The sequence below is a fragment of the Pseudophryne corroboree genome, chromosome 7 (assembly GCF_028390025.1).
Source record: "Pseudophryne corroboree isolate aPseCor3 chromosome 7, aPseCor3.hap2, whole genome shotgun sequence".
NCBI lineage: Eukaryota > Metazoa > Chordata > Amphibia > Anura > Myobatrachidae > Pseudophryne > Pseudophryne corroboree.
In genome coordinates, this window is record NC_086450.1 from 444,842,607 (window position 1) to 444,862,693 (window position 20,087).

At 47.7% G+C, this 20,087-nt stretch overlaps 1 protein-coding gene across 9 annotated transcripts in view; it reads left to right on the forward strand.

Annotated features, from left to right (window-relative positions):
• The window catches only part of MEIOB (meiosis specific with OB-fold), a 377,950-nt gene that overhangs the window by 83,595 nt on the left and 274,268 nt on the right, over positions 1–20,087 (forward strand). For 6 of the 9 annotated variants that reach the window (XM_063934973.1, XM_063934970.1, XM_063934967.1 and 3 more), the window contains exon 2: positions 15,782–15,863. In XM_063934973.1, the coding sequence (XP_063791043.1) occupies positions 15,795–15,863 (69 nt within the window). In that variant the 5' untranslated portion in view covers positions 15,782–15,794. Of the gene's footprint in view, positions 1–15,781; positions 15,864–20,087 lie in introns of those variants that run through there. The other 3 variants (XM_063934971.1, XM_063934968.1, XM_063934972.1) reach the window with 1 other exon arrangement.

The following is a 20,087-nucleotide window of genomic DNA, read 5'->3' on the forward strand; positions in this document are numbered from 1 at the left end:
GGAAAGGGAAAGAAGTCCACAGCAGCTTCAGGTTCCCAGGAGCAGAAGTCTACCCCTACTTCTGCCAAATCTTCAGCATGACGCTGGGGCTCCTTTGCGGGAGGCCGCTCGGGTGGGGGCACATCTCAAACTGTTCAGCCAAGGTTGGTTCTGTCTCGCCTGGATCCCTGGGTGTTGCAAATAGTGTCCCAGGGATACAAGCTGGAGTTTCAAAGACGTTCCCCCATGCCGATTTTTCAAATCGACCTTGCCAGCTTCTCTTCCAGAAAGGGAAGCAGTAACAGCGACAATCCAAAAATTATGTCAGGATCAGGTCATAGTCCTGGTACCTTTGTCACAACAAGGGGAGGGGTTTTATTCAAGCCTTTTTGTAGTTCCGAAGCCGGACGGCTCGGTCAGACCGATCCTAAACCTGAAAAATCTGAATCTCTACTTGAAACGATTCAAATTCAAAATGGAATCCCTGAGGGCAGTGATTTCCAGTCTGGAGGAGGGGGACTACATGGTGTCTGTAGACATAAAAGAAGCTTACCTGCATGTTCCCATTTATCCTCCTCAAGAGGCTTATCTGAGATTCGAGGTTCAGGATTGCCATTACCAATTCCAGACGTTACCTTTCGGTCTCTCCACGTCGCTGAGGGTATTCACCAATGTGATGGCGGAGATGATGGTTCTCCTGCGTCAAAAAGGAGTCAATATAATTCCTTATCTAGACGATCTCCTGATAAAGGCGAGATCCAGGGAGCAGTTGTTACAAAACATCACACTCTCCCTGTCAATACTCCAACAACACGGTTGGATCATAAATTATCAAAAGTCACAGTTGGAACCGACGACAAGATTGTCTTTTCTCGGGATGATTCTGGACACAGAAGTTCAGAGAGTATTTCTTCCAGTGGAAAAGGCTCTGGAAATCCAGAAAATGGTAAAACAGATATTGAAACCATCGAGTGTGTCGATCCATCAGTGCATTTGGTTGTTGGGGAAGATGGTGGCGGCCTACGAGGCCATACAGTTTGGCAGGTTCCATGCCAGGGTATTCCAGTGGGACCTGTTAGACAAGTGGTCGGGATCCCACCTACACATGCACCGGAAGATAATCCTGTCGTCAAAAGGATTTCGTTCCTGTGGTGGCTACAAAGTTCTCACCTACTAGAGGGACGCAGGTTCGGGATTCAGGACTGGCTCCTGGTAACCACGGATGCAAGTCTCCGAGGCTGGGGAGCTGTCACTCAGGGAGAAAGCTTCCAAGGAAAATGGTCAAGTCAGGAAGCCTGCCTTCACATAAACGTGCTGGAATTGAGAGCCATTTACAACGGCCTTCAACAAGCGGTACATCTTCTTCAAGATCATCCCGTGCAGATCCAGTCGGACAAAGTAACAGCAGTCGCATACATAGACAGGCAGGGCGGAACGAAAGCAGAGCGGCAATGGCATAGGTGACGAAGATCCTCCTCTGGGCAGAAAGACATGTAAAGGCTCTGTCGGCAATTTTCATTCCGGGAGTAGACAACCGGGAAGCAGACTTCCTCAGCAGACACGATCTCCATCCAGGTGAGCGGGGCCTACACCAAGAAGTCTTCACAGAGTTGACAAGTCTTTGGGGAGTTCCTCAAGTAGACATGATGGCATCTCGTCTCAACAAGAAGCTTCAGAAATATTGTTCCAGGTCGAGAGACCCTCAAGCAATAGCAGTGGATGCGCTGGTAGCCCAGTGGGTGTTCCAGTCGGTGTATGTCTTCCCTCCACTTCCGCTGATCCCAAAAGTGCTCAGGATCATAAGAAGAACAAGAGTTTGAGCAATCACCATTGCCCCAGAGAAGATCCTCGACCTCTTCCTCTTCGCGAGGACCTTCTCCAGCAGGGGCCGTGTGTGTATCAAGACTTACCGCGGCTACGTTTGACGGCAAGGCTGTTGAGCGCCGGATCCTAGCCCGAAAGGGTGTTCCCAAGGAAGTCATCCCCACCCTTATTCAGGCCAGGGAAGGAGTAACGTCGAAATATTACCACCGTATTTGGAGAAAATATGTGTCTTGGTGTGAATCCAAGAAGGCTCCTACGGAAGAGTTTGAGTTGGGACGTTTTCTCCATTTTCTGCAGGCTGGTGTGGAGGCGGGCCTAAGATTGGGATCAATCAAGGTCCAGATTTCGGCCTTGTCAGTGTTCTTCCAAAAACAATTGGCCTATCTTCCAGAGGTTCAAACCTTCGTGAAAGGGGTTCTGCACATCCAGCCTCCATTTGTGCCTCCAGTGGCACCATGGGACCTTAACGTGGTGTTGCAGTTCTATCAGTCAGATTGGTTTGAGCCTCTACAAGAGATAGAGTTGAAGTTTCTCACTTGGAAAGTGGTGATGCTTTTGGCATTGGCATCCGCGTGGCGGGTGTCTGAATTGGGGGCCTTGTCTCACAAGAGCCCTTACCTGATCTTCCATGAAGATAGGGCAGAGTTGAGGACCCGTCAACATTTTCTTCCGAAGGTGGGTTCATCTTTCCACATAAACCAACCTATTGTGGTGCCAGTAGTTACTGACAAGTTCACTGAGTCAAAGTCTCTAGATGTGGTTACGGCTTTGAAGATTTATGTCACTAGAACAGCTCGAATATGGAAAACAGAGTCTTTGTTTGTCCTGTATGCTCCCAAAAAGATTGGGTGTCCTGCTTCCAAGCAGACTATTGCGCGTTGGATCAGAAGTACAATTCTGCACGCTCATACTACGGCTGGATTGCCGTTACCGACGTCGGTGAAGGCCCATTCCACTAGGAAGGTGGGCTCATCCTGGGCGGCTGCCCGGGGGGTCTCGGCATTGCAACTTTCCCGAGCAGCTACTTGGTCGGGGTCAAACACATTTGCTAAATTCTACAAGTTTGACACCTTGGCCGATGAAGACCTCAAGTTCGGTCAGTCGGTGCTGCAGGGTCATCCGCACTCTCCCGCCCGTACTGGAGCTTTGGTATAAACCCCATGGTCTTGAAGTGGACCCCAGCATCCTCTAGGACAGGCATTCCCAACCACGGTCCTCAAGGCACACCAACAGTGCAGGTTTTAGTGATATCCAGGCTTCAGCACAGGTGACTTAATTAGTAGCTCATTTATTTTGATTCAACCATCTGTGCTGCAGCCTGGATATCACTAAAACCTGCACTGTTGGTGTGCCTTGAGGACCGTGGTTGGGAATGCCTGCTCTAGGACGTATGAGAAAACAGGATTTTGATACCTACCGGTAAATCCTTTTCTCCTAATCCGTAGAGGATGCTGGGCGCCCGTGCCAGTGCGTACTTTACCTGCAGTTTAGTTATTAGAGTTACAAAAGTTGTGTTATATTAGTTTCAGCATGTTGCTGTAATTGGTTCATGTCTGTTGGCGTGTGTTCTGTTGAATGCCATGTTGTGCGGCATGGTTGAGGTGTGAGCTGGTATGTATCTCACCACTAGTTTAAAGTAAATCCTTTCCTCGAAATGTCCGTCTCCCTGGGCACAGTTCCTATAACTGAGGTCTGGAGGAGGGGCATAGAGGGAAGAGCCAGTTCACACCCATTGAAAAGTCTTAAGAGAGGCCATGGCTCCTGCGGAACCGTCTATATCCCATGGTTATGAAGCATCCTCTATGGACTAAGAGAAAAGGATTTACCGGTAGGTATCAAAATCCTGTTTTTCATAGTTCTTCCTTTTCATCCACAGGCGACCCCTCTGGTTCACATAAGAGATCATTTGCACAAATAGTACAAACTGATACCGACACGGACTCTGATTCCTGTGTCGACACTAGTGATTCCAGGGAAATAGATCCTAAATTGGCAAAAAGCATTCAATACATGATTGTTACTATAAAGGAAGTCTTGGAAGTTACGGAAGCCCCTCCTTTACCTCAGGAGAAGGCTTATTTGTATAAGGAAATGAAAATTAATGTAACTTTCCCTCCTTCTCACAAGCTAAATACTCTCTTTGAGGGAGTTTGGGCAAACCCTGAAAAGAAATTTCAGATTCCCAATAGAATTCTGGTTGCTTATCCTTTCCCGGCAGAGGACAGGAAAAGGTGGGAGTCACCCCCCGTTCTAGACAGTGCCCTGTCACGTTCAACTAAAAAGGTGATTCTTCCTGCACCTGGGATGGCTTCACTAAAGGAGCCAGCAGACCGCAAGTTGGAGACTAAGTTAAAATCTATTTATGTGGCCAATGGTGCGCTACTCAGGCCCACCATTGCTTGTGTGTCGGTTAGTAGTGCTATCGAAAAATGGTCAGACAACTTGTCATCTGAATTTGACAAGATAGATAGAGACAAGATACTCCTAATATTACATGCTAGAAGCCATGAAAGATATTAGGCTCTTGGGTTCAAAAGCCGCTACCATGGCAGTCTCAGCTCGGAGGGCGTTGTGGATTCGCCAATGGAATGCTGACGCAGATTCCAAAAGAAATATGGAGGCTCTCCCGTATAAAGGTGAGGCCTTGTTTGGAGATGGGCTGGATGCTTTAGTCTCTGCTGCTACCGCAGGTAAGTCGACATTCTTGCCTTATGCTCCTGCGCCTGCAAAAAAGACACATCACTCTCAGATGCAGTCCTTTCGGCCCAACAAATACAAAAAGGGTAAAGGTTTGCAGGTAGAGGAAGGGGAAGGGGAAAAAAGTCCACAGCGTCTCCAGGAACGTAGGAGCAGAAATTAACCCCTGCTTCTGCCAAATCTGCAGCATGACGCTGGGGCTCCCGTGCGGGAGTTCGCTCGGGTGGGGGCACGTCTAAAACTTTTCAGTCAGCTCTGGGTTCAATCTGGCCTGGACCCATGGGTCTTGCAAATAGTGTCCCATGGATACAAACTGGAGTTTCAAGACGTCCCCCCATGCCGATCCTGGTACCCTTGTCACAACAGGGAGAAGGTTTTTATTCAAGCCTCTTCGTAGTTCTGAAGCCGGACTGCTCGGTCAGACCAATTTTAAACCTGAAATCTCTGAATCTCTACCTGAAAAGATTCACGTTCAAGATGGAATCACTGAGAACAGTGATTTCCAGTCTGGAGGAAGGGGACTTCATGGTGTTAGTAGACATAAAAGATGCTTACTGGCATGTTCCCATTTATCCTCCTCATCAAGCTTATCTGAGATTCGCAGTACAGGATTGCCATTACCAGTTCCAGATGCCGTTCGGACTCTCCACGGCACCGAGGGTATTCACCAAGGTGATGGCAGAGATGATGGTCCTCCTTCGACAACAAGGAGTCAATATAATTCCTTACCTGGACGATCTGATGAAAGCGAGATCCAGGGAACGGTTGGTGCGGAACATTGCACTCTCCCTGTCAGTACTCCAACAACACGGTTGGATCATGAATTTTCCAAAGTCGCAGTTGGAACCGACGAAAAGATTTCTGGGGATGATACTGGACACAGAAATACAGAGGGTATTTCTTCCACTAGAAAAGGCTCTGGAAATCCAGGGAATGGTCAAACAGATTTTGAAACCAACAAGAGTGTCGATCGATCAATGCATTCGGTTGTTGGGAAAGATGGTAGTGGCCTACGAGGCCATACAGTTTGGCCGATTCCATGCCAGAGTATTCCAGTGGGACCTGTTGGACAAGTGGTCCGGATCCCACCTACACATGCACCAGAAGATAATCCTGTCCCCCAAAGCCAGGATTTCGCTCCTGTGGTGGCTACACAGTTCTCACCTATTAGAGGGACGCAGGTTCGGGATTCAGGACTGGGTCCTAGTGACCACGGATGCAAGTCTCCGAGGCTAGGGAGGGAAAAAGCTTCCAAGGAAAATGGTCAAGTCAGGAATCCTGTCTTCACATAAACGTTCTGGAATTGAGGGCCATTTACAACGGCCTTCTACAAGCGGGGCTTCTTCTTCAAGATCAACCCGTGCAGATCCAGTCGGACAATGTAACAGCAGTCGCGTACATAAACCGTCAGGGCGGAAAGAAAAGCATAGCAGCAATGGCAGAGGTGACAAAGATCCTCCTCTGGGCAGAAAGACATGCAAGAGCTCTGTCGGCAATTTTCATTCCGGGAGTGGACAACTGGGAAGCAGACTTCCTCAGCAGATACGATCTCCATCCAGGAGAGTAGGGCCTCCACCAAGAAGTCTTCGCAGAGGTGACAAGTCTTTGGGGAGTTCCTCAAGTAGACATGATGGCATCTCGTCTCAACAAGAAGCTTCAGAGATATTGTTCCAGGTCGAGAGACCCTCAAGCAATAGCAGTGGATGCACTGGTGTCACAGTGGGTGTTTCGGTCGGTGTATGTCTTCCCTCCACTTCCACTGATACCAAAAGTTCTCAAGCTCATAAGAAGGGTTCGAGCGATCCTCATTGCCCCAGACTGGCCAAGGAGTACGTGGAATCCAGATCTTCAGGAGTTGCTCATAGAAGATCCTCAGCCTCTTCCTCTTCGCGAGGACCTGCTGCAGCAGAGGCCATGCTTGTTTCAAGACTTACCTCGGCTACGTTTGACGGCATGGCTGTTCAGCGCCGGATCCTAGCCCGAAAGGGTATTCCCAAAAATGTCATCCCCACTCTTATTCAGGCCAGGAAAGGGGTAACGTCTAGACATTACCACCATATTTGGAGAAAATATGTGTCTTGGTGTGAATCCAAGAAGGCTCCTACGGAAGAGTTTCACTTGGGACGTTTTCTCCATTTTCTGCAGGCGGATGTGGATGCGGGCCTAAGATTGGGTCAATCAAGGTCCAGATTTCGGCCTTATCGGTTTTCTTTCAAAAACAATTGGCCTCCCTTCCAGAAGTTCGGACGTTAGTGAAAGGGGTGCTGCACATCCAACCTCCATTTGTGCCTCCGGTGGCACCATGGGACCTTAATGTGGTGTTGCAATTCCTTCAATCGGATTGGTTTGAACCTCTACAGGAGATAGAATTTGTCACGATCCGGGTATCTGGACGCCATTTCTTACCCATCAGATGCCTTCTAAGGCTGGCTCAGCGCTCCAGGACCGGATCCCATCTGTTATCCTAATGTTCACATTCCTGCATCCTCTCCTGTCTCTCTGAGACGCTGTCACAGTAACGCCATATTACATCTGGCATGGCGTCTCCCGCGGCCTCCGCCGCCATCCCTGAGCTTCTGCATGCAGAGTGTCAGAGTGGCGACTACGTCAGCCGCGGCCTCCGCTGTGTCCGCGTGGTTGGATGTGCACTTGTCAGCCTGGCGTCTCCTGTCTCCAGTGGGCGGCGCCAGTGGCCGGCGCCGCCATTACTGTTTTCATTACCACATGGATTACAAACCAAACTTCCCTCCAAGTGTCTGCATGGGCGCAGCCATCTTGGATTCTGTCGGCTGATCATTTCCTCCAATCTGTTGTCAGTATTGTTAATCTGCATAATTGCCTAGCCAATCCCTTCCTTGCTGCAGGTATAAATACACTGTGCCTGAGCAAGGAAGGCGTCAGTGCTTTGGTTGTCAAACCTAGTTCCTGTTTGTCTCTCTCCTGTGATTGTCTTCCAGGTTCCAGCTCCTGTCTCAAGACTTCCACCATAGAGACCCGCACCAGCATTCCACCTGCGGTGTAGCCTGACTCTCCAATCCATTGTGGATTCATCTGTTTCCAGCTACAACATTACCTGCTTCCAGCTCAGCTTCCAGCAGAGTACAGCTTCCCTTAAAGGGCCGGTGTCCTTTCTACACTTTACCACTCTCCACCGGTATTATTATTTCTCCGCTCTCAAGTTCTACATTTCAGTTCATATTTCATCGCTCCCAAGTTCATTTATTATTTAACTGGTTCCAGCCAGTATCCACTCCGTGCTAACAACAGTCTGGTTCCAGCCAGTATCCACAGCAGCTGTTTTATCTTCAGCAACCCAGCTTTTCCTGGAACACCAGCTGGCACAATCCTGGGTTATCTCCATTACTACAGTCGGGCCTGGTAAGGACTTTCCATCTAGAAGATCATAAGAACTATCTCACACTACCAGTGCCCTGTGGCTCCTGCCATCCTGTAGTACCCAGGAACTGTATTTATTCTTTTCTGACTTTTACGTTTTCTTTTACTGCTGCTGTGTTGCGGAGTTGTCATAATAAACATCATTGACTTTTATCCAAGTTGTCGTGGTCACGTCTTCGGGCAGTTATTATTCATGTTACTTACATGTCCAGGGGTCTGATACAACCTCCCAGGTTCCGGTACATCTCAGCCCCTACAACTGAGGCTGCCTCCCGTCAGCTCAGGCCCTCAGTTGTGACAGTAAGCACTGACCTAATGAATCCAGCCGGAGACCAGGATCAAGCGGCCAGGCCGATGCAAGAACTGGCAGCCCGACTAGAACATCAGGAGGCTGCACAGGGCCACATCATCCGCTGTCTCCAGGATTTCTCTACTCGGCTGGATGGGATTCAGACAACTCTCTGTGGATCAGGCGCGTCTGGTGCGTCAACCACAGTGACTCCAGCTATAACCCCACCCACCTTACCCATTTCTGCTCCACGTCTTCATCTTCCAACGCCAGCAAAATTTGACGGATCTCCAAGATTCTGCAGGGGATTTCTCAACCAGTGTGAGATTCAGTTTGAGCTACAACCTGGCAATTTTCCCAGTGACCGTACAAAAATTGCCTACATTATTTCTCTTCTCAGTGGCTCAGCCCTTGATTGGGCATCACCGTTATGGGAGAGGTGCGACACCCTGCTATCTTCCTACACTGCCTTCGTGTCAACATTCAGGCGCATCTTCGACGAGCCAGGCCGGGTAACCTCAGCTTCATCCGAGATTCTCCGTTTACGCCAGGGGTCACGTACTGTAGGACAATATCTGATACAGTTCCAGATCCTGGCATCCGAACTGGCATGGAACGACGAGGCCCTGTATGCTGCATTCTGGCATGGCTTATCTGAGCGTATTAAAGATGAGTTAGCTACCAGAGACTTACCCTCTAAGTTAGATGAGCTAATCTCACTCTGCACGAAAGTTGATTTACGTTTCAGAGAGAGAGCAATTGAGCGTGGAAGATCATCTGCTCCAAAATCTTCTGCTCCTCCTCCTCGCCAACTGTCACCAACTAAAGATGAGCCCATGCAAATTGGCCGTTCCCGTTTAACTCCTGCTGAGCGCCGAAGACGTCTCTCCAAGTCTCTTTGTCTTTACTGTGCAGCTCCGTCTCACACCATCAATGCCTGTCCCGAATGTCCGGGAAAACTCCAAACCCTAGCTCGCCCAGGAGAGGGTCGGCTAGGAGTAATGATCTCCTCTCCATCTCCTCATGATTGTAATCTCCCAGTGTCGCTCCAAATTGCTCAACGTTATCGGAACGTCATTGCCCTCCTTGATTCCGGAGCAGCTGGGAACTTTATTACCGAAGCCTATGTTAAACGGTGGTCCCTACCCACCGAGAGACTTCCTTCGTCCATCTCCTTAACTGCAGTGGATGGCAGCAAGATTTTTGATGCAGTTATTTCCCTAAGGACTCTACCAGTTCGTCTGAGAGTGGGAGTTCTTCATTCTGAATTTATTTCTTTTTTAGTGATTCCAAGAGCCACACATCCTGTGGTCCTGGGCCTTCCATGGCTCCGTCTTCACAATCCTACAATTGATTGGACGACTACGCAAATCCTGGCATGGGGTTCCTCCTGTGCTGAGACATGTTTGTTTAAAGTATTGCCTGTCTGTTCTTCCTCCCCCAGGTCGTCTGATGTTCCACCTCCTCCATATCAAGATTTCACGGATGTGTTCAGTAAAGCTTCTGCTGATATCCTTCCTCCTCATAGAGAATGGGACTGCCCGATTGATCTCGTTCCAGGGAAGGTTCCACCTCGAGGCCGAACTTATCCGTTGTCTCTGCCTGAGACGCATTCTATGGAGGAATACATTAAAGAGAACCTAGCAAAGGGGTTCATTCGACCTTCTTCTTCTCCAGCCGGCGCAGGCTTCTTTTTTGTAAAAAAGAAAGATGGTGGTCTGCGGCCGTGCATCGACTACAGAGGTTTGAACGACATTACCATCAAGAACCGTTATCCTTTACCCCTGATTACTGAGCTCTTTGACAGAGTTAGCGGAGCTACCATCTTTACAAAGCTGGACTTGAGAGGTGCATACAATCTCATCCGGATCCGTGAGGGTGACGAGTGGAAGACCGCCTTTAACACCCGTGACGGACATTATGAGTACCTCGTCATGCCCTTCGGATTGAGCAATGCTCCAGCTGTCTTCCAGCATTTTGTCAATGAGATCTTCAGAGACATTCTATACCGTCATGTCGTGGTCTATCTAGACGATATCCTCATTTTTGCCAACGATTTAGAGGAACATCGTTTTTGGGTTAAAGAGGTTCTGTCCCGTCTCCGTGTCAATCATCTCTATTGCAAATTAGAGAAATGCGTCTTTGAAGTCCAGTCCATTCCGTTTCTAGGGTACATTGTGTCCGGTTCCGGACTAGAGATGGATCCTGAGAAACTACAAGCAATTCAAAATTGGCCGATACCCTTAACCCTCAAAGGGGTCCAGAGGTTCTTGGGGTTCGCCAACTATTACCGAAAGTTTATACGAGACTTTTCCACCATTGTGGCGCCTATTACTGCTTTCACTAAGAAGGGTGCTAACCCGTCCAAGTGGTCTGAAGAAGCCATGCAAGCATTTCATCTTTTAAAACAAAGGTTCATCTCTGCGCCTGTTCTGAAACAGCCTGACATCGACTCTCCTTTCATCTTAGAGGTGGATGCCTCCTCCGTTGGAGTAGGAGCGGTGTTATCTCAGAGGGCTAAAGATGGCCATTTACACCCTTGCAGTTTCTTCTCCCGGAAGTTCTCCCCAGCTGAGCGCAACTATGCCATTGGCGACCAGGAGTTGCTAGCCATCAAGCTCGCTCTAGAAGAGTGGAGGTATCTGTTGGAGGGAGCTTCTCATTCAATCACCATACTTACAGACCACAAGAACCTGTTATATCTGAAAGGCGCACAATGTCTCAACCCTCGTCAGGCCAGATGGGCACTTTTCTTTTCCAGGTTCGACTTTAAACTCCAGTTCTGTCCGGGCTCTCAGAATCGCAAGGCCGACGCCCTTTCCCGCTCATGGGAGCAAGAAAATGAGTCAGAGTCTTCAGACAAGCATCCTATTATAAATCCGTTGGCATTCTCCACGGTAGGGATGGACTCTACGCCCCCATCAGGGAAAAGTTTTGTGAAACCGATGCTAAGGAAGAAGCTCATGCATTGGGCCCATGCTTCCCGTTTTGCCGGACATACAGGTATCCAAAAAACCCTGGAGTTTATCTCTAGGTCCTATTGGTGGCCAACTCTGAAAAAGGACGTCTTGGAGTTTATTGCATCTTGCCCAAAGTGTGCTCAACATAAGGTATCCCGCCAGTCGCCTGCGGGGCAACTGGTTCCACTATCTGTTCCCCGTCGACCTTGGACCCATTTGTCGATGGATTTTATTACAGATTTACCCATGTGCAACAAGTTCAATACCATCTGGGTGGTAGTTGACCGGTTCACCAAGATGGCACACTTCATTCCTCTCACCGGTCTTCCGTCAGCTCCCAAGTTGGCTCAAGTATTCATACAAGAGATCTTCCGACTCCACGGTCTTCCTGAAGAAATTATCTCAGATCGAGGAGTTCAATTCACAGCCAAATTCTGGCGAAGTTTATGTCAAGTCCTCCAAGTCAAGCTAAAGTTTTCCACGGCTTACCATCCTCAGACCAATGGTCAAACCGAGAGGGTGAATCAGGACTTGGAGGCCTTCCTCCGCATCTATGTGTCCTCCTCTCAAGATGACTGGGTTCAATTACTTCCCTGGGCCGAGTTCTGTCATAACAACCAGTATCATTCTTCATCTGCTTCAACACCATTCTTCACTAACTTTGGATTCCACCCTAAAGTCCCTGAGTTCCAACCGCTTCCAGCAACTTCTGTTCCCGCAGTGGATATCACCTTGCATCAGTTTGCCAATATCTGGAAGAGCGTACGATCAGCTCTGCTCAAGGCATCGTTCAGGTACAAGAAGTTTGCGGATAAGAAGCGTCGAGCAGTTCCTGCTCTCAAGGTGGGTGATCGGGTATGGTTATCCACGAAGAATTTGAGGTTAAGAGTTCCCAGTATGAAGTTTGCACCTCGCTATATCGGTCCTTTCAAGATTGAACAAGTCATCAATCCTGTTGCTTACAGACTTCAGTTGCCTCCCTTCTTAAAAATACCCAGGACATTCCATGTTTCCCTGTTGAAACCACTGATCTTGAATCGGTTTCATTCCTCACTTCCTCCAACTCCGAAAGTCCAAACTCAACGAGGCGTTGAGTATGAAGTAGCCAAGATCCTGGACTCACGTCACCGTTACGGTCAACTACAATATCTTATTGACTGGAAGGGCTATGGCCCTGAGGAACGTTCATGGACCAATGCTTCTGATGTCCATGCTCCTGCCTTGGTCCGGAGATTCCATTCCAAGTTTCCTCAAAAGCCAAAGAAGTGTCCTGGGGCCACTCCTAAAGGGGGGGGTGCTGTCACGATCCGGGTATCTGGACGCCATTTCTTACCCATCAGATGCCTCCTAAGGCTGGCTCAGCGCTCCAGGACCGGATCCCATCTGTTATCCTAATGTTCACATTCCTGCATCCTCTCCTGTCTCTCTGAGACGCTGTCACAGTAACGCCATATTACATCTGGCATGGCGTCTCCCGCGGCCTCCGCCGCCATCCCTGAGCTTCTGCATGCAGAGTGTCAGAGTGGCGACTACGTCAGCCGCGGCCTCCGCTGTGTCCGCGTGGTTGGATGTGCACTTGTCAGCCTGGCGTCTCCTGTCTCCAGTGGCCGGCGCCGCCATTACTGTTTTCATTACCACATGGATTACAAACCAAACTTCCCTCCAAGTGTCTGCATGGGCGCAGCCATCTTGGATTCTGTCAGCTGATCATTTCCTCCAATCTGTTGTCAGTATTGTTAATCTGCATAATTGCCTAGCCAATCCCTTCCTTGCTGCAGGTATAAATACACTGTGCCTGAGCAAGGAAGGCGTCAGTGCTTTGGTTGTCAAACCTAGTTCCTGTTTGTCTCTCTCCTGTGATTGTCTTCCAGGTTCCAGCTCCTGTCTCAAGACTTCCACAATAGAGACCCGCACCAGCATTCCACCTGCGGTGTAGCCTGACTCTCCAATCCATTGTGGATTCATCTGTTTCCAGCTACAACATTACCTGCTTCCAGCTCAGCTTCCAGCAGAGTACAGCTTCCCTTAAAGGGCCGGTGTCCTTTCTACACTTTACCACTCTCCACCGGTATTATTATTTCTCCGCTCTCAAGTTCTACATTTCAGTTCATATTTCATCGCTCCCAAGTTCATTTATTATTTAACTGGTTCCAGCCAGTATCCACTCCGTGCTAACAACAGTCTGGTTCCAGCCAGTATCCACAGCAGCTGTTTTATCTTCAGCAACCCAGCTTTTCCTGGAACACCAGCTGGCACAATCCTGGGTTATCTCCATTACTACAGTCGGGCCTGGTAAGGACTTTCCATCTAGAAGATCATAAGAACTATCTCACACTACCAGTGCCCTGTGGCTCCTGCCATCCTGTAGTACCCAGGAACTGTATTTATTCTTTTCTGACTTTTACGTTTTCTTTTACTGCTGCTGTGTTGCGGAGTTGTCATAATAAACATCATTGACTTTTATCCAAGTTGTCGTGGTCACGCCTTCGGGCAGTTATTATTCATGTTACTTACATGTCCAGGGGTCTGATACAACCTCCCAGGTTCCGGTACATCTCAGCCCCTACAACTGAGGCTGCCTCCCGTCAGCTCAGGCCCTCAGTTGTGACAGAATTGAACTTTCTCACTTGGAAAGTGGTCATGCTATTGGCCTTGGCATCCGCAAGGCGGGTGTCTGAGTTGGGGGCCTTGTCTCACAAGAGCCCTTACCTGATTTTCCATGAAGATAGGGCAGAGTTGAGAACTCGCCAACAAATTCTTCCGAAGGTGGTTTTGTCTTTCCATATAAACCAGCCTATTGTAGTGCCAGTGGCTACTGACACCTTCACTGCGTCAAAGTCTCTTGATGTGGTTAGAGTTTTGAAAATGTATGTCGCAAGAACAGCTAGGATACAGAAGACAGAGGCTCTGTTTATCCTGTATGCTCCCAACAAGATTGGGTGTCCTACTTCTAAGCAGACTATTGCGCGCTGGATCAGAGGGACGATTCAGCACGCTCATTCCACGGCAGGATTGCCGATACCGAAGTCGGTAAATGCCCATTCTACTGGAAAGGTGGGCTCATCCTAGGCGGCTGCCCGGGGTTTCTCTGCGTTACAACTTTGCCGAGCAGCTACTTGGTCAGGGTCAAACACATTTGCTAAATTTTGTAAGATTGACACTTTGGCCGATGAGGACCTCAAGTTTGGTCAATCGGTACTGCAGGGTCATCCGTACTCTCCCGCCCGTACTGGAGCTTTGGTATAACCCCATGGTACTGAAGTGGACCCCAGCACCCTCTAGGACATATGAGAAAATAGGATTTTAATACCTACCGGTAAATCCTTTCTCCTAGTCCGTAGAGGATGCTGGGCATGTGTACTTTACCTGCAGTTGTTAGTTTTGTAGTTACACAAGTGTTGTGTTACGATTCTTTTCAGCATGTTGCTGCAATTGTTCATGCCCGTTGGCATGTGTTAAGTTGAATGCCATGTTGTGTGGCATGGTTGAGGTGTGAGCTGGTATGAATCTCACCATTAACTTAAAAGTAAATCCTTTCCTCGAAATGTCCGTCTCCCTGGGCACAGTTTCTATACTGAGGTCTGGAGGAGGGGCATAGAGGGAGAAGCCAGTTCACACCCTTGAAAAGTCTTAAAGTGCCCATGGCTCCTGCGGAACCGTCTATACCCCATGGTACTGATGTGGACCCCAGCATCCTCTACGGACTAGGAGAAAAGGATTTACCGGTAGGTATTAAAATCCTGTTTTAGCCACTTATATGGGGGAGATGTATGAAGTAAGTAATGTAAAGAGTGGAGAAGTTCCCAATTCGCATTCCCAATACAGGTTGAGTATCCCATATCCAAATATCCGAAATACGGAATATTCCGAAATACGGACTTTTTTGAGTGAGAGTGAGATAGTGAAACTTTTGTTTTTTGATGGCTCAATATACACAAACTTTGTTTAATACACAATGTTATTAAAAATATTGTATTACATGACCTTCAGGCTGTGTGTATAAGGTGTATATGAAATATAAATGAATTGTGTGAATGTAGACACACTTTGTTTAATGCACAATGTTATAAAAAATATTGGCTAAAATGACCTTCAGGCTGTGTGTATAAGGTGTATATGTAACATAAATGCATTCTGTGCTTAGATTTAGGTCCCATCGCCATGATATCTCATTATGGTATGCAATTATTCCAAAATACGGAAAAATCCCATATCCAAAATACCTCTGGTCCCAAGCATTTTGGATAAGGGATACTCAACCTGTATTGATTAATTAGGCAGCATCAAAGCCCCCATAGAAATCTATGGGGTATGTGGCGGCGGAAATGGAGGGATCCCAGCAGGTATCAGAGATACTTGCTATGATCCCTCCTTTATACATAGCAGGGATACTTAATATTTGAAGCTGACCTAGCCGCAAATACTGTTTGATAAATTGGCCCCTATGTCTTTTTACTAGACAGAAAGGCTTTGTGGCCATTTGTTAGACTGGAAATGACCCTATTGCGCAGTCTTTACCCCTTGAAAATCTTTTTTTATATGAACTTAAAATATGATTACTGGCCAGTGGTATAGTACATATATTTGTTTTAAAGTTTTCATTTGCTTGCTAATACTTTTTGACCTTCCTTGACAGTGCAGATTAAAGGATGTCGTCTTGCACCTTCCGTCAAGATTTTGTCAACATTTCCGACCTGCACCCTAATCTCTGCCGCCCAGTAAGTATCCGTGACTTTGTTATCGCACTCTGTGCAGTAATGTCCCATCCGCTACAGGCTGTACCACAAACGACCTCATTGTGATATTGTCACTGTGTTTCCTACAGCGATACCAGCGTTTCTGCAACCACAATACTCTGATTGTTGCTGTTCTTTAATTTACACTGCAGGGGATGAAAACTGATGCTGCTGGTGCTGTCCCGGGATGTGTCATGGTACCCGGCCCGGCAATTATGCACTAGCCAAGTCTTTGTTAGGCCATATGAGAGAACCTTTTGTATCTGCCTGATTGCATGCTGAATAGATAATTACTAAGACTCTGCAGAGTAAAAAAATCATAATGCAGCGAGGGACGTCTGGTATTCTCTTCTCTTAACTGCAAAATTTGAGCTGTTCTAGCTGTCCCTAGCAATTTGCCTCAACAGTTGTGTGTTACAGCGCCATTAAATTCCCCTTTGACTTGTTTAATTTTTATTCTGCGCCTGGTAAGGTTATAGGACATGGAAATAGGCTTAGCCCTGCTGCGTGCGTCTGTTTAAAGCAAAGATTTCATATCATAAACAGACAGTCCTTTGAGCTTTTTTCCAGGATACATTACATGTTGGGGTATTATAAAAAAAACTTAGGCTTACGTCTTTAAAATTTGAAAAAGCTATTTATGTTACACTTTATAAATGATGATTTCCAGTGATGTAATGCCTTTACTATCAGGCATAATGGCATTTCCCACCGGTGTGTACATTTTTAGGTGAGTTATCTTTAAAAGTTTTTCCATAAGTCTGTTACCCTAATAATCAGAGCCGCCTGTCGGGATTCCGGCGTCGGGATCCTGAACGCCGGGATCCCGACAGGCGGTATATTAACCACATACCGGTGAAAGGTTGAAAGAGACAGGGACTCTTCTATAAAGGGCACTCCTTACAGACCGAAAATATGTATGATACCAATCATGTATCCCATAAATGGAAGGAAATATAGTTTAAATAAAACATAACTTTTAATGCATAAATAAAAATGAGTTAATCATACCATTTACCATAAACGTAGATAATTATGATATCTCACAGGAACAATAATTACCAATATGTCAGTGACTTACTGACGCAGAGTAAAAAAATCAGTAATAAGAAATATATGAAAATTAGTGAAAAAAGGGGGTTTAATTAGAGGTATATGCACATGCAGGTGAAAAGGAGGGGAGGCGAAATGTAGGGAAAGTGAGTGTTAACAAAATTAACATTACCACGGTAAAAACAAGCCTCCAGTGAAACGCGTGTCTTACCTGCTTCAGGGGTCTGTCTAACAGCGAAACGCGTGTCTTACGTGCTTCAGGGGTCTGCCTAAGTGCAGTGAAACGCGTTACTTACCTGCTTCAGGGGTTTGTCTAAACGCCGACAGACTCTTACAACCATGATCCAAGGGTCGCCGCATCTGATCTACTTAAAAGGGGTAATTCAGAGTTGATCGCAGCTTCAAATTTATGGGCAGTAAGGATGGTGTAATGGATAGCATTATTGCCTCACAGCACTGAGGTCATGGGTTCGATTCCCACCATAGCTCTACCTGTGCGGAGTTTGTATATTCTCCCTGTACTTACGTGGGTTTCCTCCGGGTACTCCGGTTTCCTCTCACAATCCAAAAATATAGTTATACTGGTAGGTCAATTGGATCCCAAGAACAATTTAATCCTGTGCCGATCAACATTTACATTTGAATCAATTAATTGTGTAAATTACCACAGGTGGTTAATTGATATTTTCTAATTTGACTAGAATAATATCATATTAACAGTATAATGCTTCCAAAATAACAAAGAAAGTTTCTCTGACGTCCTAAGTGGATGCTGGGACTCCGTAAGGACCATGGAGAATAGCGGCTCCGCAGGAGACAGGGCACAAAAGTAAAGCTTTAGGATCAGGTGGTGTGCACTGGCTCCTCCCCCTATGACCCTCCTCCAAGCCTCAGTTAGATTTTTGTGCCCGAACGAGAAGGGTGCAGGCTAGGTGGCTCTCCTGAGCTGCTTAGAAGTAAAGTTTAAATAGGTTTTTTATTTTCAGTGAGACCTGCTGGCAACAGGCTCACTGCATCGAGGGACTAAGGGGAGAAGAAGCGAACTCACCTGCGTGCAGAGTGGATTGGGCTTCTTGGCTACTGGACATTAGCTCCAGAGGGACGATCACAGGTACAGCCTGGATGGGTCCCGGAGCCGCGCCGCCGGCCCCCTTACAGATGCTGAAGAGTGAAGAGGTCCAGAAAGCGGCGGCAGAAGACGTTCCTGTCTTCATTAAGGTAGCGCACAGCACTGCAGCTGTGCGCCATTGCTCCCAGCACACTTCACACTGCGGTCACTGAGGGTGCAGGGCGCTGGGGGGGGGGCGCCCTGGGCAGCAATGTAAATACCTCCTATGGCAAAAAAATACATCACATATAGCCCCTGGGCTATATGGATGTATTTAACCCCTGCCAGTTTTCCAGATAAAAGCGGGAGAAGAGCCCGCCGAGAAGGAGGCGGGGCCTATCTCCTCAGCACACGGCGCCATTTTCCCACACAGCTCCGCTGGTAGGAAGGCTCCCAGACTCTCCCCTGCACTGCACTACAGAAACAGGGTACAACAGAGAGGGGGGGGCACTTATTTGGCTAAAAATATATATAAGCAGCTATAAGGGATAGACACTTATTATAAGGTTGTCCCTATACAGTTTATAGCGCTTTGGTGTGTGCTGGCAAACTCTCCCTCTGTCTCCCCAAAGGGCTAGTGGGGTCCTGTCCTCTATCAGAGCATTCCCTGTGTGTGTGCTGTGTGTCGGTACGTTTGTGTCGACATGTATGAGGAGAAAAATGATGTGGAGACGGAGCAGATTGTCTGTAATAGTGATGTCACCCCCTAGGGGGTCGACACCTGAGTGGATGTACTGTTGAAAATTACGTGACAGTGTCAGCTCTGTATAAAGACAGTGGTTGACATGAGACAGCCGGCTACTCAGCTTGTGCCTGTCCAAACGTCTCATAGGCCGTCAGGGGCTCTAAAGCGCCCGTTACCTCAGATGGCAGATACAGACGCCGACACGGATACTGGCTCCTGTGTCGACGGTGAAGAGACAACCGTGATTTCCAATAGGGCCACACGTTACATGATTGAGGCAAGGGAAAATGTTTACACATTTCTGATAATATGAGTACCACCAAAAAGGGGTATTATGTTTGGTGAGGAAAAACTACCTGTAGTTTTCCTGAATCTGAGAAATAAAATGAGGTGTGTGATGATGCGTGGGTTTCCCCCCGATAACAATTGATAATTTCTAAAAAGTTATTGGCAGTATACCTTTTCCCGCCAGAGGTTAGGGTGCGTTGGGAAACACCCCCTAGGGGGGATAAGGCGCTCACACGCTTGTAAGAACAAGGGCTCTACCCTCTCCTGAGATGGCCGCCCTTAAGGATCCTGCTGATAGAAAGCAGGAGGGTATCCTAAAATGTATTTACACACATACTGGTGTTATACTGCGACCAGCAATCGCCTCAGCCTGGATGTGCAGTGCTGGGTTGGCGTGGTCGGATTCCCTGACTGGAAATATTGATATCCTAGATAAGGACGGTATATTATTGCCTATAGAGCATTTAAAATATATGCGAGATGCACAGCGGAATATTGCCGACGGGCATCAAGTATAAGTGCGTTGTCCAATTCTGCCAGTAAAGTGGTCAGGTGAGGCGGATTCCAAACGGCATTTGGAAGTATTGCCTTAAAAAAGGCATTTGGGGTCGGTCTTTCAGACCTGGTGGCCACGGCAACAGCTGGGATATCCACGTTTGTACCCCAGGTCGCCTCTCAAAATAAGACGCAGTATTATCAGGCGCAGTCCTTTGTTGGCAAGCGGACAAAAGGTTCCTCTTTTCTGCTCGTGACAGAGGGAGAGGAAAAAGGCTACAGAGATGAGCCAGTTCCCAGGAACAGAAACCCTTTCCCGCCTCTGCCAAGCCCTCAGTATGATGCTAGGGCTTTACAAGCTCAGGCACGGTGGGGGCCCGTTCTCAATGAATTTCAGTGCGCAGTGGGCTCACTCGCAAGTAGACCCCTGGATCCTTCAGGTAATATTTCAGGGGTACAAATTGGAATTCGAGACGTCTCCCCCTCGCCGTTTCCAAAAGTCGGTTTTACCGACGTCTCCCTCTGACAGGGAGGCAGTTTTGGAAGCCATTCACAAGCTGTATTCCCAGCAGGTGAT